The following is a 15,501-nucleotide window of genomic DNA, read 5'->3' as shown; positions in this document are numbered from 1 at the left end:
ATTCATTCCGAAAGGGAAGTTTAACAGGTGGTGCTGCCTGTCAAATTCAATAAGCCAAGGTAAATTTGTTAAAGCTTTGCGACTGTGGCATACCCTTCTTTAGATGAGTGGTTGGGGTGGTGGTAGAACAGTGACTCAATTGTGTGTTTTTTTTTTTTTTTTTTTTTTTTTTACCCCCCCTTGCTTCCCTCTGATACCTATGTTGACAGGACTCAGTTTATCTTATGTTGACTTTATTGTATCTTTTTTGTATGGAAAAATGTAAATTAACGTTAAAAAAAAAAAAAAAAACACCACAGGTCACAACCTAGGCAGGCAAAACCCAAGTTCCTGGGATAACTGATCAGCAAGGTTCCTTGGGGTTCCTGAGCCACCTTGTCTCCCTATCCCTCCCATCACTGATCAATAACTGGTACATTATTTTCTGCAGACGGTCTATGCATTGGATTGCCCATTGGCAGCTGCTAAAGCCATTCAAGGTCTGCGTGCTGTGTTTGATGAGACTTATCCTGATCCTGTCCGTGTGGTGTCTGTGGGAATTCCCGTTGAGGACCTCCTGGCTGACCCCTCCGGTCCAGCCGGTTCAGTCACGTCAGTGGAGTTCTGTGGAGGAACGTAAGTGGCTTTTGTGTCAAGCTGCCCTAAATCAGGATGGAGACATTCCTAATACTACTCTCTAACCCCCCTCACCTCCAGGCATGATCACAATTCATAGGGGGCACGGAGAGAACAAGTAATCATGTGTGAATGTCATTCCATATTTAAGACCTAGAGCACACAGCATGTAAATTAGCATCAATAACGTATGAAGTTCATAGGTTTGAGGTTCACAGGCTATACATGAACCTGTATAAAAACTTTTTTTTAAATCCAACTCTTGTGAGAGTATGCAACATTTCCTTAATACCAAGTAACACCAGTCAGTTTTTGTTTTTTTTTTAAACGATAAGCTTCAGCATGCAACATCAGTGGCTGGAAGTTTTGTTCTTGTAGTTATGCAAAATTGTATCCCAACCTCCAGTGTTATCTTTCCAGGCATCTCCAGAACTCCGGTCATGCTGGAAAATTTGTCATTGTCACTGAGGAAGCCATCGCTAAAGGAATCCGCAGGATAGTGGCAGTTACTGGGGCTGAGGCACAGAAGGTGAGTTTGCACAGATCACCAGTGGCAGTACACAGCAACACCGCATAAGATCACACTGACGGTTATTGTTCATCACAGGCTGTGCGCAGGCAGGAGGCCCTGAAAGCTGCACTTAGCCAGCTGGAGGCCAAGGTGAAGCAGCAGACGTCGCCCAACAAGGATGTACAAAAGGAAATAGCAGATCTCAGTGAGGTATAATAGTCTCATGACCTGCGGTCCCCCCCATACACTTCCCCATCTCCGTCCCTCAGCCCTTCTGTCCTATCGCCTCCCAGCCTCCATCTGCTGGAACTCTCACCCTCTGTACTCCTCACTACCTTCTGAAACTTTCATTCTTTGGTCTTTCAACCTTATCTGGAACTTGCTGTGCTCTCCTTCTTGCTTTTGTCCTAAATCTCTGCTGGAACGCTTACTCTTTCTTCTTCACATCCTGTTTCTGTCATCCTTCACCCTCTTCTGGGCCTTTCACTCTGTCCTCTTTGCCCTCTGCTTGGGACTCTAACCCTCTGTCCTTCCCCAGACTCTGGCCACTGCTGTCATCTCTCAGTGGCAGAAGGATGAGCTCCGGGAACATCTGAAAGCCTTGAAAAAAACAATGGATGACCTTGACCGTGCCAGCAAAGCTGATATCCAGAAACGGGTGAGAAAAATATTCAATGTTTTTGTTTTTTTGCAGACATGAAATGGCAGTTTTTCTATGACCATGCCTGGCAGTTACAAGAACAACTAAGTAATAAGTCTGGCATAAAGTTCCATGCACAACCTAGTAAGTAAAGTCGGCTTGCTTACTTAATATTTCTTAAATATTCTTTGCCCTTCAGGTTTTGGAGAAGACAAAACAGCTGATAGAGGAGAACCCCAACCAACAGGTTCTGGTCCTGGAGATGGAGAGTGGCGCATCCGCCAAGGTCTGTATTCTACTCCCTGAGTTTGAGTGACTTTTAATAGGTATCGCAGAGCACTGATTATTGTATTCTCTCCTCTCAGGCACTAAATGAATCTCTGAAACTGCTGAAGTCTCAGTCTCCCAAGACTGCCGCCATAATCTTCAGCGTGGATAGTGATGCCGGAAAGATCACCTGCCTATGCCAGGTTCCTCAGGTAAGTGTCCATCTGCTGTGGCCATTACCAGGGCTTCACTTCTGTGTTTTCTCATTAGCTTAAATTGAACCTGTACTTTGTGCATGCAAGGCAGAGTAACGGGACCAATTTAATGCAGACCTGTAGAGATTCTTATACTTGCATTTCCTTCTGTACTGCTTGGTTCCGCTTCTGGGGGTGGAAGAAATGCCTTGTGCATGGTATACATTGCCAGTCACAGCACACATGGGTTTGGGTTAGCGTTCTGATTCGCCCAGTGCTGTCACATGAGCCCCCCCTCAGCCAGCAGTATTCCCTTCTGTTCAAGTGATGAAAGTGTGAGTGGGGGGGCGTGTCTATAGTGTATTCTACAGTATGTGGGGCGTAAGTATATACTCTAATCTACATTATAGTGGGATGAGTATGTACCATTCACTACATTTTATATTGTGAGAATATAGTTATACTACACTGCATGGGGGTAAATATATACCTTTATAATGCACTATATGTGGAATGGTCATATTTCCTTTAATATGCTGTATGCAGGATAAGTGTATGTGTATATACCCTATATTATGCTATATGGGGGGTGAGTATATGCCCTATACTACACTATATGGCGGGGATGGGTTTAAGGCAAACCTGTTTCTTTGCTAAGGTCTGCTTTTAAGTAACAGAGAATGCAACAAGAGGAGTGAAGACACCCTTTAGATGCAGGGGTAACAGAGCCAGCAATTATCGTGGCAAGCTCCTTACCGCTGGAAGACCAACAAAAGCTCACAAAGTCCACAAGTTACTCCTCCAACCTGTCTCCACCTAGAACTGAAATATTTTAGGGCAGACTGACCCTTACTTTTCCTAACCAGTGATTGAACACAGGAGACAAAAGCATGAAGTACAATAAAAAAATAAATATATATTTAAGAGTCTTTAATATGGTGATTGTGTGTCTGATTTGCAGGAAACCGCTGACAAAGGTCTGAAGGCCAACGAATGGGTGGCACAAGTGTCCGAGCTGATTGATGGTAAGGGAGGTGGAAAAGACACATCTGCCCAGGCTACGGGGAGGAATACCTCTTGTCTGTCCGAGGTGCTCAGACTGGCTGAAGACTTTGCAAAACTAAAGCTGGAATCTGTGAAGAACTGAGAGAGACGTGTGACTTAATCCTATTCTACCAGCGAAAACAGGCCGGCTGCATGTCATTCCGTCCGGGAGAAGCTAGGGATTGGAATAGTGTTATGATGTCGCTGACCATCCCGGAGGTTTTTTCATCTACATCTTTGCCGCCTGTCGCCTCCCCTCTAATTTGTTCAGACTAACACGACTATGTGCGTTTCACTGGAGCACCTGGGACCTAGCTGCTAACACTCCCTGTATGGTTCAAAAGGGATCTCTAGTCATGGAAGGGTTAAACATTAGGCTCCTCCACCCTTCTGTGTAACCTGTGTCTGCTTCCTTTAGCTACAGGGGGGCTGATAATGTCCCATAATGTTCACCACTCATAGCATGTAGTGCGTCATTCATTGTTACAAAATTGTTGTACGGCCGAGGAAAATAAAAGCGACGCAGAATGAAAAGAATTGACTCATGTGTGCTGGTGTGTTTTTTTTTTTTTTTTTTTTTTTTTTTTTTTTAATGAAGTACGAACATGTATGGTAAGAGGAATATTGGCATATAGTACAATCCCATGCAGAGTGTTTGGAATAGCTTCGAGATGTTACAATTCAATCCATTTAGGGTGACAATACATTTAGGGTGACAATATAGGAAATGTTGACATTTCCATTGCCGGTCAAGGCAATGTCATGCATGTCCTGTGCCTCAGCCAGTCAGATATACGCCAGTTTTGTAATGCAAGAACGGTTTTGGTATGAGTGTTTGATATAAGTGGTGATTCAGTAAAGCATTTACAATGCAATTCTGGCATTGTTGCTTTAATCGGAAGCCCTGCACCAAATGTATAAAACCCCTGCAATGTTTATAATAATTGGATATGTGCGATTAATTCATGTATTCAGTTACGAGCTCCTATTTTGGTAGATGGTTGAACAATCTGAAGGAGGAAAAGTGCATGACTGTGTACAGGCACCAGAGCAGGAAAATAACTTTTAGTCCATTGTTACTTCAGCTTCCAAATCGACCTGAGCTGGAGCAGGCAAAGCTCTAAATAAGAAAAAAAATAAATGCACATATTTGCCTTTTTGAAATCTGGGTCTGTATATATTTTATTTTTTTGTGCAAAAGATGGAATATTGGTGTGTGTTTATATAGAATTTTTCTTATAATGCACAAGGTCATCTGTGCCCTTCCTGTTTTGTTGTCATTCTGTCTTCTGTCCCCATACTAACCTTGTACCGTCCCTGTACAATCTTGTATTGTCCGCGTTCTGTCTTTTTTCTGTCCTCATGATGTCTCTATACTGACCTCGTACTGTTATCGTTCTTTGCCCCCTCTGACCTTGTACAGCCATACTGCCATCGTTCTCTCACTTTCCTGACCAGATACTTTCCTAATATTGTACTTGTTCAGGTCTATAGTGATATTGTACTGTTCTCTTACTATCACCATATTGTCCCCACACTGACCTCATTCTGTCTTCATACTTGTTCTGTCTTCATACTGTTTCCACGCTGACCCTATACTGTCATCATTCTGTGCCCATGCTGTCCCTATACCAACTACCTACTATTCCTATACGAACCATGTAATGGATTTGTTGTATCCATGTACTGTCCCTATTCTTACCCTATACTATACTTGTTCTGTTATCATAATCAGGGCTGTCTTAATGCATGGACCCCCCTGGGCACTGGCCAGGGATTCACAGATGCATGGGAGCTCCATGATAATCTTACATTATGCTCTGCCACTATAGGCTTACAGCAGCATCCCTGCACCTGTCAGCAGGGAGGAGGAGGAGAAGCAGAGCCGACCAGGCAGGCGAAGGCAGCGGCTATTAATGGCAGCATTCTAGTACAGCCTTGACAGCTAACTGTCTTTTAACATTGATTTGCAAAGCTGGATCGGGCAGCAATGAACAGAGCTGTGAATGGGGAAAGCTGCTTCCTGAGTCCCAACCTGCCCTGCTTTCCTTCCATTCAGTACTGTGTACACAGACCTCTTACTCGGTGGTGCAGGTGCCAAACACTGGTCAGCCAGGTACAGTAGGCAGTGGTATTTCAAAAGGCTATTTATGTATGTGAGTGAGTTTATGCATGAGTGTAGGTGTGTACGTATGCATGTGCAAATGTATATTTCTATGCATGTGTATGTATGTCGTGTTAGTTGAAAAGGAACAGCTGCACGGACAGAACCTCTGCTCCCAATTTTACATCCATATGGGTGGGGGGGTCCCCAAACAGGCAGTGTGAATTCAGGGACCTGTACCCACACGGATGTCATATTTGCGAGCAGCAGCTGTATCCATGCAACTGCTGCTTCCTAACTGATATGAATGGGACTACCTGCATAATGATAATGCACTTGACCACCTGGGCATCCTTATGCCTGTGTGGGCAAACATGGCCCTTGTGCAGGGGTACACTTAAGTATGCCGTGTAAACAAGGTCTAACAGTAATGTACAGACAAGCATTAATGCAGGCTGGGAGAAACATTTATGATAGAGGGGGGAAAGTGTATACAGGGTGTGAATTTAATTTGAAATAATTCCCTGGTTTGCTTCAAATCAGACTAAAAAGCCATGCCCAATATTTATCATTTAGCCACACTCAATTTTTGCCACAGCCAGGTCGCCATCTCCCTGGTGGGGGCCCTAATGCAATACTTTGCCCAGGGGCCCATGATGGTATTAAGATGACCCTGGCCACGATGACCTTGTTCTTTCCCCATATTGACCTTTTAGTGGATTTTTACTGTCCTAGTACTGTGTATGTTCTGTCCTCATTATGCCCTACAATCCATGTACTGTCCTTGTTCAGTCCTTCAGGGGTTTCCTAAGTGACCAGTCCTGGGAAACTGAGGGTCCCATGCTGAAAGCCACCATAGGCCAGATAGGAATGGGTTAGAGTGGATGTGCTCCATTGCTACACTACAGTGCATTGTGGTGCACTGCATCTGTAGTGCATGTTTGATCTGTTGTCAGTTCTGGTGCATTGGCAGTACCACCCCAATCATTTGGACTAGGCTGCCCTAATGCAACTCCTATTATAAATGTGCAACATAATGCACATTACTGCACATGTGTTAAGGCAGTGCACCAGAATGGACAGGTGTGAGAGGTTTTTCCTGTGTGCTGCAGATGTGGTGAATGGTATGGTTCTAAATTAGAAAGCTGATGTTCTCTGGGGGCTATTTTTATTTTATTTTTTTTAAAGGTGCTGACAATCTCACGTTACCTCAATTATACATGCATTCAGTACTAATATAGACTGAAGGTGGCAACTGCTTTCTTTCATGTGGTCTATGTATGAGCTGTGTGACCCGTATCGTATCACCTGCAGTGAGTATATATTGCTTCAGTGGAGGTATGGTTGACTAGTTAGTTATTGATAACTGGCAGATTGAAGGGTAATGCGTTGTGTAGTCGGGTCTATACTGAGCATGCGGACAGATCTTCATCTTTCTTTCAGAGGTGGACCCAGGGGGCTCCTAAATCTTGTGCTGGCAGATGTAACGGTTTTGGATCTTGCATTGTTGATCATTCCAGTTAAATCCTGAACTGGCCCTCATCTCTACACAGTTCCCAGTCCTACAAAATATAAATGAATAAACATAGACAAAATAAAAATATAGATGATTTTTTTACAACACGTATGTCAACCACAAGGCCAGGTAGGACTTGTCATGTGGCCCTTGGACCTAGTTTTGCAGCCGGAATTCCATTCTGCTTCCTCCAGCTTTCACCCTCTGCTCCTGCAAAAGCCTAATGTGTGTACAAGGTAAAGCTTTGCTCTCAACAGCTCCTAGATCTAACAGATCATTGCACGCACACATGATATGGCATGGTTGGGACATATCTCCACAATCGGAGAGAGAGAACAACCCCCCACGAAGGCTGGGCTGCCTTCACAGAAAAGTGCTAGAGCCGCACCAGGTCGGAGAGCATAGAGATGCGTGGAAGCTTCGGGTGGCTGGACTCTGTATGTAGCGTGCCCCTGAACCCTGCACTCTGTAGCATGCCCCTGAACCCTGCACTCTGTATGTAGAGTGCTCCTGAACTCTGTACGCTGTGTGTGCCTGAGTTCTCCTATGTTTTTGAGTGGATACAGATACAACCGACCCTTTAAGGGTAACCATGATACATTGCTGATGTGGCCTGCAATGAAATTGAGTTTGACACCCCTGATTTACAGTGTACAGTATATTCAGGAAAGCTAATATATTCAGTACATCTCTGAAACCCAAGCACATTTCTCCAGGCTATGTTTCTTTACAAACACTTAAAGTACAGAAAATACTTGATCCTGCCAGAAACCCAGTAAGCGTCTTAACTTCCTGTGATGAACTGACAAAACGACCTCTGCTGGCTGCACTAAAATTCCAAGCAGAGTTAAAAAAAACACCTCCAGTTCTCCCCTGTTGACTACAGAACACCCCCTCATGTAAATTCTATAATCACCCCCCCCCCCTTTTAATTTCCATAACAAAAGGCGCAAACAATACACCTTTGCTGCCATAGTGCTATGGGCTTCATAGTGTTCAGTGTGCCCCGGTGCCTTTAAGAAGGGGTGGGATACCTTCAGGTTTATCTGCTCCACACCTGCCCATCTAAATGCATGTGCTTCCATTGTTGGGAGACTCACAGAAATTAGAATTTAGGTCCACAGAAAAGGGGGTGCATTTGCAAATGTGTGTAACTAAACCCCTGTTTTTAATGCATATTGTTAGACCGGTCAGTTTGGTTGGTCGCAGGCTGGACAGTAAGTTGAGCTTGGAATTTTTTTTTTTTTTTCCACAGGTTTAGTCCAGCAGGGGCTGACGGCTGTGCTTGGAGTTTTAGGGCAGCAGACACAGAATTGTCAGCAAAAATGTTTTTAAGGGCCTGTTTACACTAGTGTTGCGATCATGCATGCATGCATTACCACACAATTTGCCACAATGCATATAAATTGTGTAGGTGCAATGTGGTACCATTCATTCTAAAGGGAACCCCAATGTACCTTCCTAACAGATGCACCGACTTCCTAATGTGCAGTGCACTGACAAAAAATGGTGCGCACACGTGTTGCATTACTTTGCCAAAAAATGTGCAGGCACAACTTTTTTGGCAGCACAATGGATGTTTGTGCATGTGCTATTTTTGGCACTGCACCGCCATGTGCATCGGAGTGCCAGACAGAATGAGTGGCACTGCATTGTACCAATGCATGTAACCTTCATGGCTGCGCGTTGTGATAAAGCATGCATTACTGCAACACTATAGTGTGAAAGGGCTCTTAGGCGCATTTACATGTTTGCAATGGGTGAATGCATGTTATGTAGCACATTAACATGCATTGCATTAGAAAATAACATTGAAATGTATGGGCTGCCAACGCACACAAAAATCGGAATTGTATCTATCTTTTTTTTTTTTTTTTTTCTACTGCAATACATTACTGCATGTTGTGGCACCCTCAAACACTGGTGCGTTGGGGTATCATGCAAAATTAATGGAGCAGTAAAGCATGTTGTCGTGCATTGCAGTAGTTAGTGCTCATTGCCATTGTAGTAACAAAGTCTGGGCAGCAGAAGTCTTGGCGCAGTGCTCTCACCCAGGGTTGTCCGGTTGTCCCATGGCAAAGCTCTGGAAGACGAGGGGCTCCCCGGAGTCCCAGCGGTAGGAGGTGAAGCCCGGTTTATATGTCAGGCCTGAAAGCAGAGGGCAATATGGGTAAGGTCAGGAATTCCCCCAGCACACAGGACTCTCGTATGAGCTGGGATCTGAAGGTTCTCACCAATCCAGAATTTCCACTTCTGGGGGTCTCTGTCTGTCACTTTATTCGTATTTTCCATACGGCCAAGAAAGAACGCCAAAATGTCCTGAATTCTCTGTGCAGTTATCTGAGCCAGAAATCCCCCCAACCTCTGCAAAACGTGAGAGATGAGACACAGGCCGTATTAACATGCACATTTCACGTCTTTTTATGCATTAAAGGGTAACTCCACTTTTGGGGGTGGGGAAGCAAATAAAGAAAAAATAATATAGCGTATGCAATTGCGACACACAACATATTGTAATTGAATGTTATTAAAAATGACCTTTCCTTTTTAATCTGCAGTGCTGTAATTTTCTGAAAATGCAATGCAATATGGCCACCTGGAGCTGTTCTGTACACAGAATCTGTACAGAACGCCCCCCCCCCCCCCCAGAAACATAATTTCCTGCTTGTGTGATTGGCTCACTGATTTTCTCAGACTTCTGCACTAAGAAGTCTAAAATTAAATTAATCCCCTGCAAAAAAAAAAAAAAAAAAAAGAAATTTCTCTCTCCTTCATTGACGGACACAGCTCCTGACCTTCTTAACCATTGGGTTATACTGCCCCCTACAGGAGTAGGACACTAGGCAGAAAAAAAAGTGTGGCTAAGCCTGTGGGCAGTCCCAGGGGGTATACTCCAGCTCTCTGCTATAGTTACTTTGTTTTTTTCAGCCTAGTCAGGAGTAAGGACCTAGTTCCTTTCTGGTATCTCTGGTCCTGGCAATTCTTTTTTTTTTTTTTTAGATAGAATTTTTTCTCTTGTTTTTTCCTGTGAGATCTACAATCAACTGCCAGAACGGGCGACTGGCTGAATAATCGAGATCCAGTGGTCACCCCAGTCTGGCCAGTAAGCGCCTGAAGACCTCAGTTCTGCGCTAGGGGACTGGCCTGCGAGTTAAACGTCTTGCGAGGTCACATATGACCGGGTCTCAGCCCGAGTCGCAGCGTTTCTCCTGGCTGACAGCCATCCCATTTCCATGGAGAGGAAGTTCTGTCTGAAGCAGTGCCAGGGGCTTTGGGGTTGCTTGATCCACCGCCTGGGGTGGGGGCAAGGTGCTGTGCTGGCGATGAGGATGTGGGGGGGGGTGCACTTGGTGGGGATCCTGCTAGGGACCCCCCTTCTGTCATCAGGCACCAGTGGCGCAGGTTTGCAAGGCAGCCACCTGGTCGTCGTTGCACACTTTTACAAAGTTTTATAAAGTGGATGTGTTGGCTTCTGCGGATGCTTCCTTTGGCCGCAAGGTTTTGTAGACTGCTGTTAAGAGGACCCGATCCTCTTTGACGGTGTATTTTTTTTTTTTTTTTCAGGTGGCTTCCAGTTGTTTTGGTTGAGCCCCTGTTGCCTGGTTGGCTAATGTTTAGCCCTGGGAATTTTTTTTTTTGCTATTTCCCACCCCTCATGTTTAACACTGCTTTGGGACATCCCAATAGTCAAGAATGACAGGAACTGTGTCCATCAATGAACGAGAGAGAACATGGGATTTTTGACTTACTGTAAAATCCTTTTCTCTGATGTTCATTGATGGACACAGCACCCACCCCTCTGTGGAGTTGTAATTCTGACACTGCTTGTAACAAAACTGAATGACCATAGCAGGGAGAGGAAGTATACCCCCTGGGACTGGCCATGGGTGTAGCCAGAAGTTTTTTTTTCCTGCTAGTGTCATACTCCTGTAGGGGCAGTATAACCCAATGATCAAGAATGACAGGCACTGTGTCCGTTAATGAACAGCAGAGAAATGGATTTAACGGTAAGTCAAAAATCCCATTTTTCAATAGCTCTTGTTTACATCTGAGCATCCTGATGCTTATAGCAAAACGCCTGTCACTCTAAAAAGTACATGGGCGACTTTACTGGCAGAATTTAGCATTTTGGTCCCCATAGACTTTAATAGGCATAGACAGCAGCACGCCCCACCTTTTAGTTTAAAAACACCTGGCAAAAGCTGCAAAAACTTGCATTTCTGCTTAAAAAAAAACTCAACGCTTGGAAAAAAAAATGCTTGGAAACATGATGCTTAGGTATGAATGTAGCCTTAATCTAAAGGTGTGCATCCAGCTGTATGAAAGCCAGAGCACTCTTAGGCTGTGTTCACACCTGAGGATAATGAATGGTGGGCAGGATCGCCATGATTCTGCTAGCAATTTCAGAACGCTCTGCTAAAATTGACAAATTGTACAACACAAATTTCAAGCAGTCACTTCCAGAGCTAGGAGGTTCTCCGTGCTGTAGAACAGCAAGGACAACAGCAACACCAAAGGCCCAGGCAGATACTGCCCTCCTCAGACAGGGTGGTCCGATTGGTACTACACAACCTAAAATGAATATGGAAGGCACACCCACCTAGTGCATTAACATAAAATAATTATTCGATAGTAAGTACAATAAAAAAAGGTTCTCACAAAAGTGTTAAAGGAACAAGCCATAAAATTGTCACACAACGCTAGACAGTGGGGACACACGTGTCGCATTCACACACCCCGCAATAAGAAAGTGACACCTATGTTCCCACTGTCTAGCGTTGTGTGACAATTTTATGGCTTGTTCTCTAACCTCTTTTGTGAGTACCTATTTTTTTTTATTGTCCTTAACCACTTACCGCAAAGTGACGTATATTTACGTCGGCAGACTTTGCGGGGTTATACCAAGATGATGTCTCTAGCTAGAGGCACCATCCCGGTACCGTGGTTTAGAGCCGACGGTCGGCTTTCCGTCGGTAACGACCGATGCAGCTTGGGAGCCGCTCGATCGTTACCCGGGTGAGCGGGAGGGGATGCCCCCCCGCCGCCTTCCGTGACTTTGCCCGGGCCTCCCGTCCCACCGGGAGACCCAAACACCCAGCCGGCACGTCCGCGTACTCTGCTGCAAAAGGCGGCAGATTTAAAAAACTACTGTATTCAAAAATGCCGTTTTCGGAGTTTTGCATACATGGAAGTGTAGTGGAGGGGTCTAGGATCTTTTAGACCCTCGATCCCTCCATAAAGAGTACCTGTCACTGCATATTGGTGTCACAAGGGATGTTTTCATTGCTTGTGACAGCAATAAAAGTGATCAGATTTTGTATTTTTTTTTTAAAACCTGTTAAAAAATAAATATGAAAAAAAAAAATTTTAGCCGCCCCCGTCACCGTTAGCTTGCGCACGAAAGAAAACGTATACGGAAGTCGAGCCGCGAATGAAATCGCTGTTCAAACCACACATGTGAGGTATCGCCGCGATCGCCAGAGCGTGGGCAATAATGTAAAAAAAAAGAGCTACACTCTAACTCTAAACTGGTAACCATTAAAATTTTTTAAAGTGTCGCCTATTGAGATTTTTATTGACCATAGTTTGTCGCCATTCCATGGGTGTGCGCAATTTCAAACCATAACATGTTGGCTATCTATTTACTCGGCGTGATATCATCTTTCACAATATACAAAAAATGGGCTAACTTTACTGTTTAGTATTTTTTAAATGCAGTGAAATGTGATTTTTCGTAATTTTTCCAAAAAAATTACGTTTTAAAGACCGCTGCGCAAATACCGCGTGACAAAAAATATTGCAATGACCGACATTTTATTCTCCAGAGTCTTTGCTAAAAAAATATATATAATTTTTGGGGGTTCTAAGTAATTTTCTAGGAAAAAATACTGATTTTAACTTGTAAACAAAAAGTGTCGAAAATAGGGCTGGGGCTTAAGTGGTTAATATTGAAAAAAAAATCCTTGATGGTAATACACTAGGTGCATGCGCCTTCCATATTCATTTTGTTTCTGTAATGCGAATTTCAGATTGCATTAATTTAACAGCACCTAAGAAAGCTGCATCACGTGAAACTTGTTGGCCAAAAAAGGATCAGGAGCTTCTTTCTGGCGACAAACTTCACGCCTGAAATCTGAAATTTGCGTTGTGGGATTTGTCATTTTAGCAGAGCGTTTTGAAATCGTGAGCAGAATCGTGGCGCCCAGATGTGAATGCAGCCTAAGGGTTTCTGTATTTTTCTGACATTCTGTAGTTGTGTATGACATGAAAGGAAGACAACATCTGGTACTCATATTAGCGGAGTGTAAAATATTGTTGGGACATGCTGGCTGTTTTACCTGACAATCCTTTTTAGCTCCATAATAAGAATGAAGATGTGAAGAGATTGTAAAGCAGAGTTCATCACTCAGGATGTCACAGGATGGAGCAGATGACTTCAGCTTCTCTGTAATGGCAGACAGACATCTATTTGAGATATTTACAATACAAAGAGATTACTGTGTTTACTACAAGCTTTGAACTTATTCTCTCTGGAGAAGAGACGATTGAGGGGGGATATGATATCAATGTACAAATACTGTACTGGTGACCCTAGCATAAGGAACAAACTATTCAGAGAAAGGGAATTCAATAAGACACGTGGCCACTCACTAAAACTAGAGGAAAAGCGGTTTAACCTCAAAATACGTAAGGGGTTCTTTATGGTCAGAGCAGTAAGGCTGTGGAATTCTCTTCCACAAACAGTGGTATCAGCAGGGAGCATTGATAGTTTCAAAAAAACTATTAGATGGGCACCTTAAAGACCACAACATACAGGGGTATACAATGTACGGTTAACAGCAATGACACACATCATAGGTTGAACTGGATGGACAGGTGTTTTTTTTTTAACCTCACTAACTGTGCAGGGGAGGACTGGGCCAGGTAGCAGGGGGGCAATTGCCGCCCTGATACCCTGTAAAAAGGCTGCACCACTTCTGCCACAGACATGCCTAAAGAATTCCTGGTGAAGAGAAGTAAAAAGTCCTCACCGCTGACCAACTGAGTGCGGGATAAAGACAAGAACAGAGCGCAGACCCCAGCATGGATAATGTAAACTGTGTCTGAGCAAACGCCGGTTCCATGCCCCACTGGAGACTCTCCTCCCCCTGCCAGCCCCCAACCGAGCTGTCCCAGCTCCCCCCAACTGCCCCCTGCTGGCCAGTACAGGAACCTGGATTCGGTCGGTGAGTAGAGAGTAACTGGAGCAGATCTTCAGCCTGGAAGGAGGGGGGGGGGGGGCCAAGTCGCTGCACCACAGGCTTCTGGTTTGTACGAGCCCCCTGGGCCGAATGTTGCCAGTCAGCCTCTGACTATGTGTATACATAAACCCAGAGCGCTGAGGGATACATTCATAGGAAGTCCGGGGGACACAAGTCCTCGGCATGTTACAGATGAATGAGCTGAAAACTCACTGCACTAAAATCGCACAAGAATGCAAGAGCATTCCTAATGTAAACCTGCCCTGCTATTTTGGAAAACCAATCATGTCAAACTTAGAATTCAGGAGCCATTTAGTCCAGTCTATGGCACGATGGTTTGTAGCCCCCCTGACATCTGATGTTTTATAAAGCTTTGGGATAATCCACTGTGAACCAAAAGTAAAAAATGATGGGTGCCGCTCACCCTCGGCTCCAAACATCAGTGCATTGGGATGAAAATGTCCTAAAAGCCGCACATCGCTGCAAGCCCTGTATGAGAGACTGTAACAGCCTCAGCCCGAGCTCCAATCAGGCCACGCCCCCAATGCATTTCACTCCGCCCCAAGATCTTAGTCATGAAGATGCTCATGTTCTATCAGAATACCGCTACCTATCAGATTCTGCAACAGGAAGTGATGTTCGGACGAGAATAACTTACTGCGCATGCGGTATGCATTCCAACATGGCCGCTATGCGTTCCAATCAGTGTTGCCAACCGCCCGTAGATTTACGGACAGCCCGTTAAAACAGGGCACTTTTCTCCTGCCCGTAAATGCCCGTAGCAGGAGAAAAGTGCCCGTAAATCTACGGCGGCGGCGGCAAGGTCGGAACTGCGCATGTGCGGCGCGCAGTTCCGAAGATTCCCGACTGACTCCGAGACGAGTTCTCGCACAGAGATCAATGCAGCAGGTCCGCCTGCGCCCCGCCCCTGCCTCCGCCCCCGCCGTCATTCAAGTTTTCCCGCCGGCCGCTGGCGCTGACAGTGAGTGCGTGCAGCGTGTGGACTCACTGTGTGTGGAGTGGACTCGGAGACCCGCCCATTCTGTGACAATAGCGAATGAGAATTCGCTATTGTCACACGGATCATCCTCCTGGCCAATCAGGGAGCGGGTCCTCCCGCTTCCTGATTGGCCGAAAGGCAAACACCGTGCCATTGGACGAGGAGGAGGCGCAGCGGGGAGCCGGGGACTGAAGAGAAGCTGCGAGAGAGGTAAGTGCTAGGGGATCGCTGGCACTCTGCAATCATTGGGGGCAATGTGTGGCTGGCACTCTGCTATCATTGGGGGCAATGTGTGGCTGGCACTCTGCTATCATTGGGGGCAATGTGTGGCTGGCACTCTGCTATCATTGGGGGCAATGTGTGGCTGGC

At 45.1% G+C, this 15,501-nt stretch overlaps 2 protein-coding genes across 2 annotated transcripts in view; one reads left to right on the top strand and one right to left on the bottom strand.

Annotated features, from left to right (window-relative positions):
* AARS1 (alanyl-tRNA synthetase 1) overlaps positions 1–3,394 on the top strand; it is a 29,257-nt gene extending 25,863 nt beyond the window's left edge. Inside the window, exons 15-21 of the mRNA XM_082269914.1 lie at positions 431–615; positions 1,036–1,144; positions 1,223–1,336; positions 1,665–1,784; positions 1,966–2,052; positions 2,132–2,245; positions 3,189–3,394. Of these exons, the coding sequence (XP_082126040.1) occupies positions 431–615; positions 1,036–1,144; positions 1,223–1,336; positions 1,665–1,784; positions 1,966–2,052; positions 2,132–2,245; positions 3,189–3,374 (915 nt within the window). The 3' untranslated portion in view covers positions 3,375–3,394. The remainder of the gene's footprint in view (positions 1–430; positions 616–1,035; positions 1,145–1,222; positions 1,337–1,664; positions 1,785–1,965; positions 2,053–2,131; positions 2,246–3,188) is intronic.
* A 3,340-nt stretch (positions 3,395–6,734) lies between these two features.
* The window catches only part of LOC309565795 (C-type lectin domain family 18 member A-like), a 29,394-nt gene continuing 20,627 nt past the window's right edge, over positions 6,735–15,501 (bottom strand). Inside the window, exons 8-11 of the mRNA XM_082270791.1 lie at positions 13,230–13,336; positions 9,126–9,255; positions 8,943–9,039; positions 6,735–6,937 (exon numbers count right to left, since the gene is read on the bottom strand). Of these exons, the coding sequence (XP_082126917.1) occupies positions 6,838–6,937; positions 8,943–9,039; positions 9,126–9,255; positions 13,230–13,336 (434 nt within the window). The 3' untranslated portion in view covers positions 6,735–6,837. The remainder of the gene's footprint in view (positions 6,938–8,942; positions 9,040–9,125; positions 9,256–13,229; positions 13,337–15,501) is intronic.

This window comes from Pelophylax lessonae, assembly GCF_965119305.1.
Source record: "Pelophylax lessonae genome assembly, chromosome: 10".
In the NCBI taxonomy this organism is placed as follows: domain Eukaryota; kingdom Metazoa; phylum Chordata; class Amphibia; order Anura; family Ranidae; genus Pelophylax; species Pelophylax lessonae.
The sequence above is the reverse complement of the archived record's forward strand: the minus strand, read 5'-3'. Positions and strand labels throughout refer to the sequence as shown.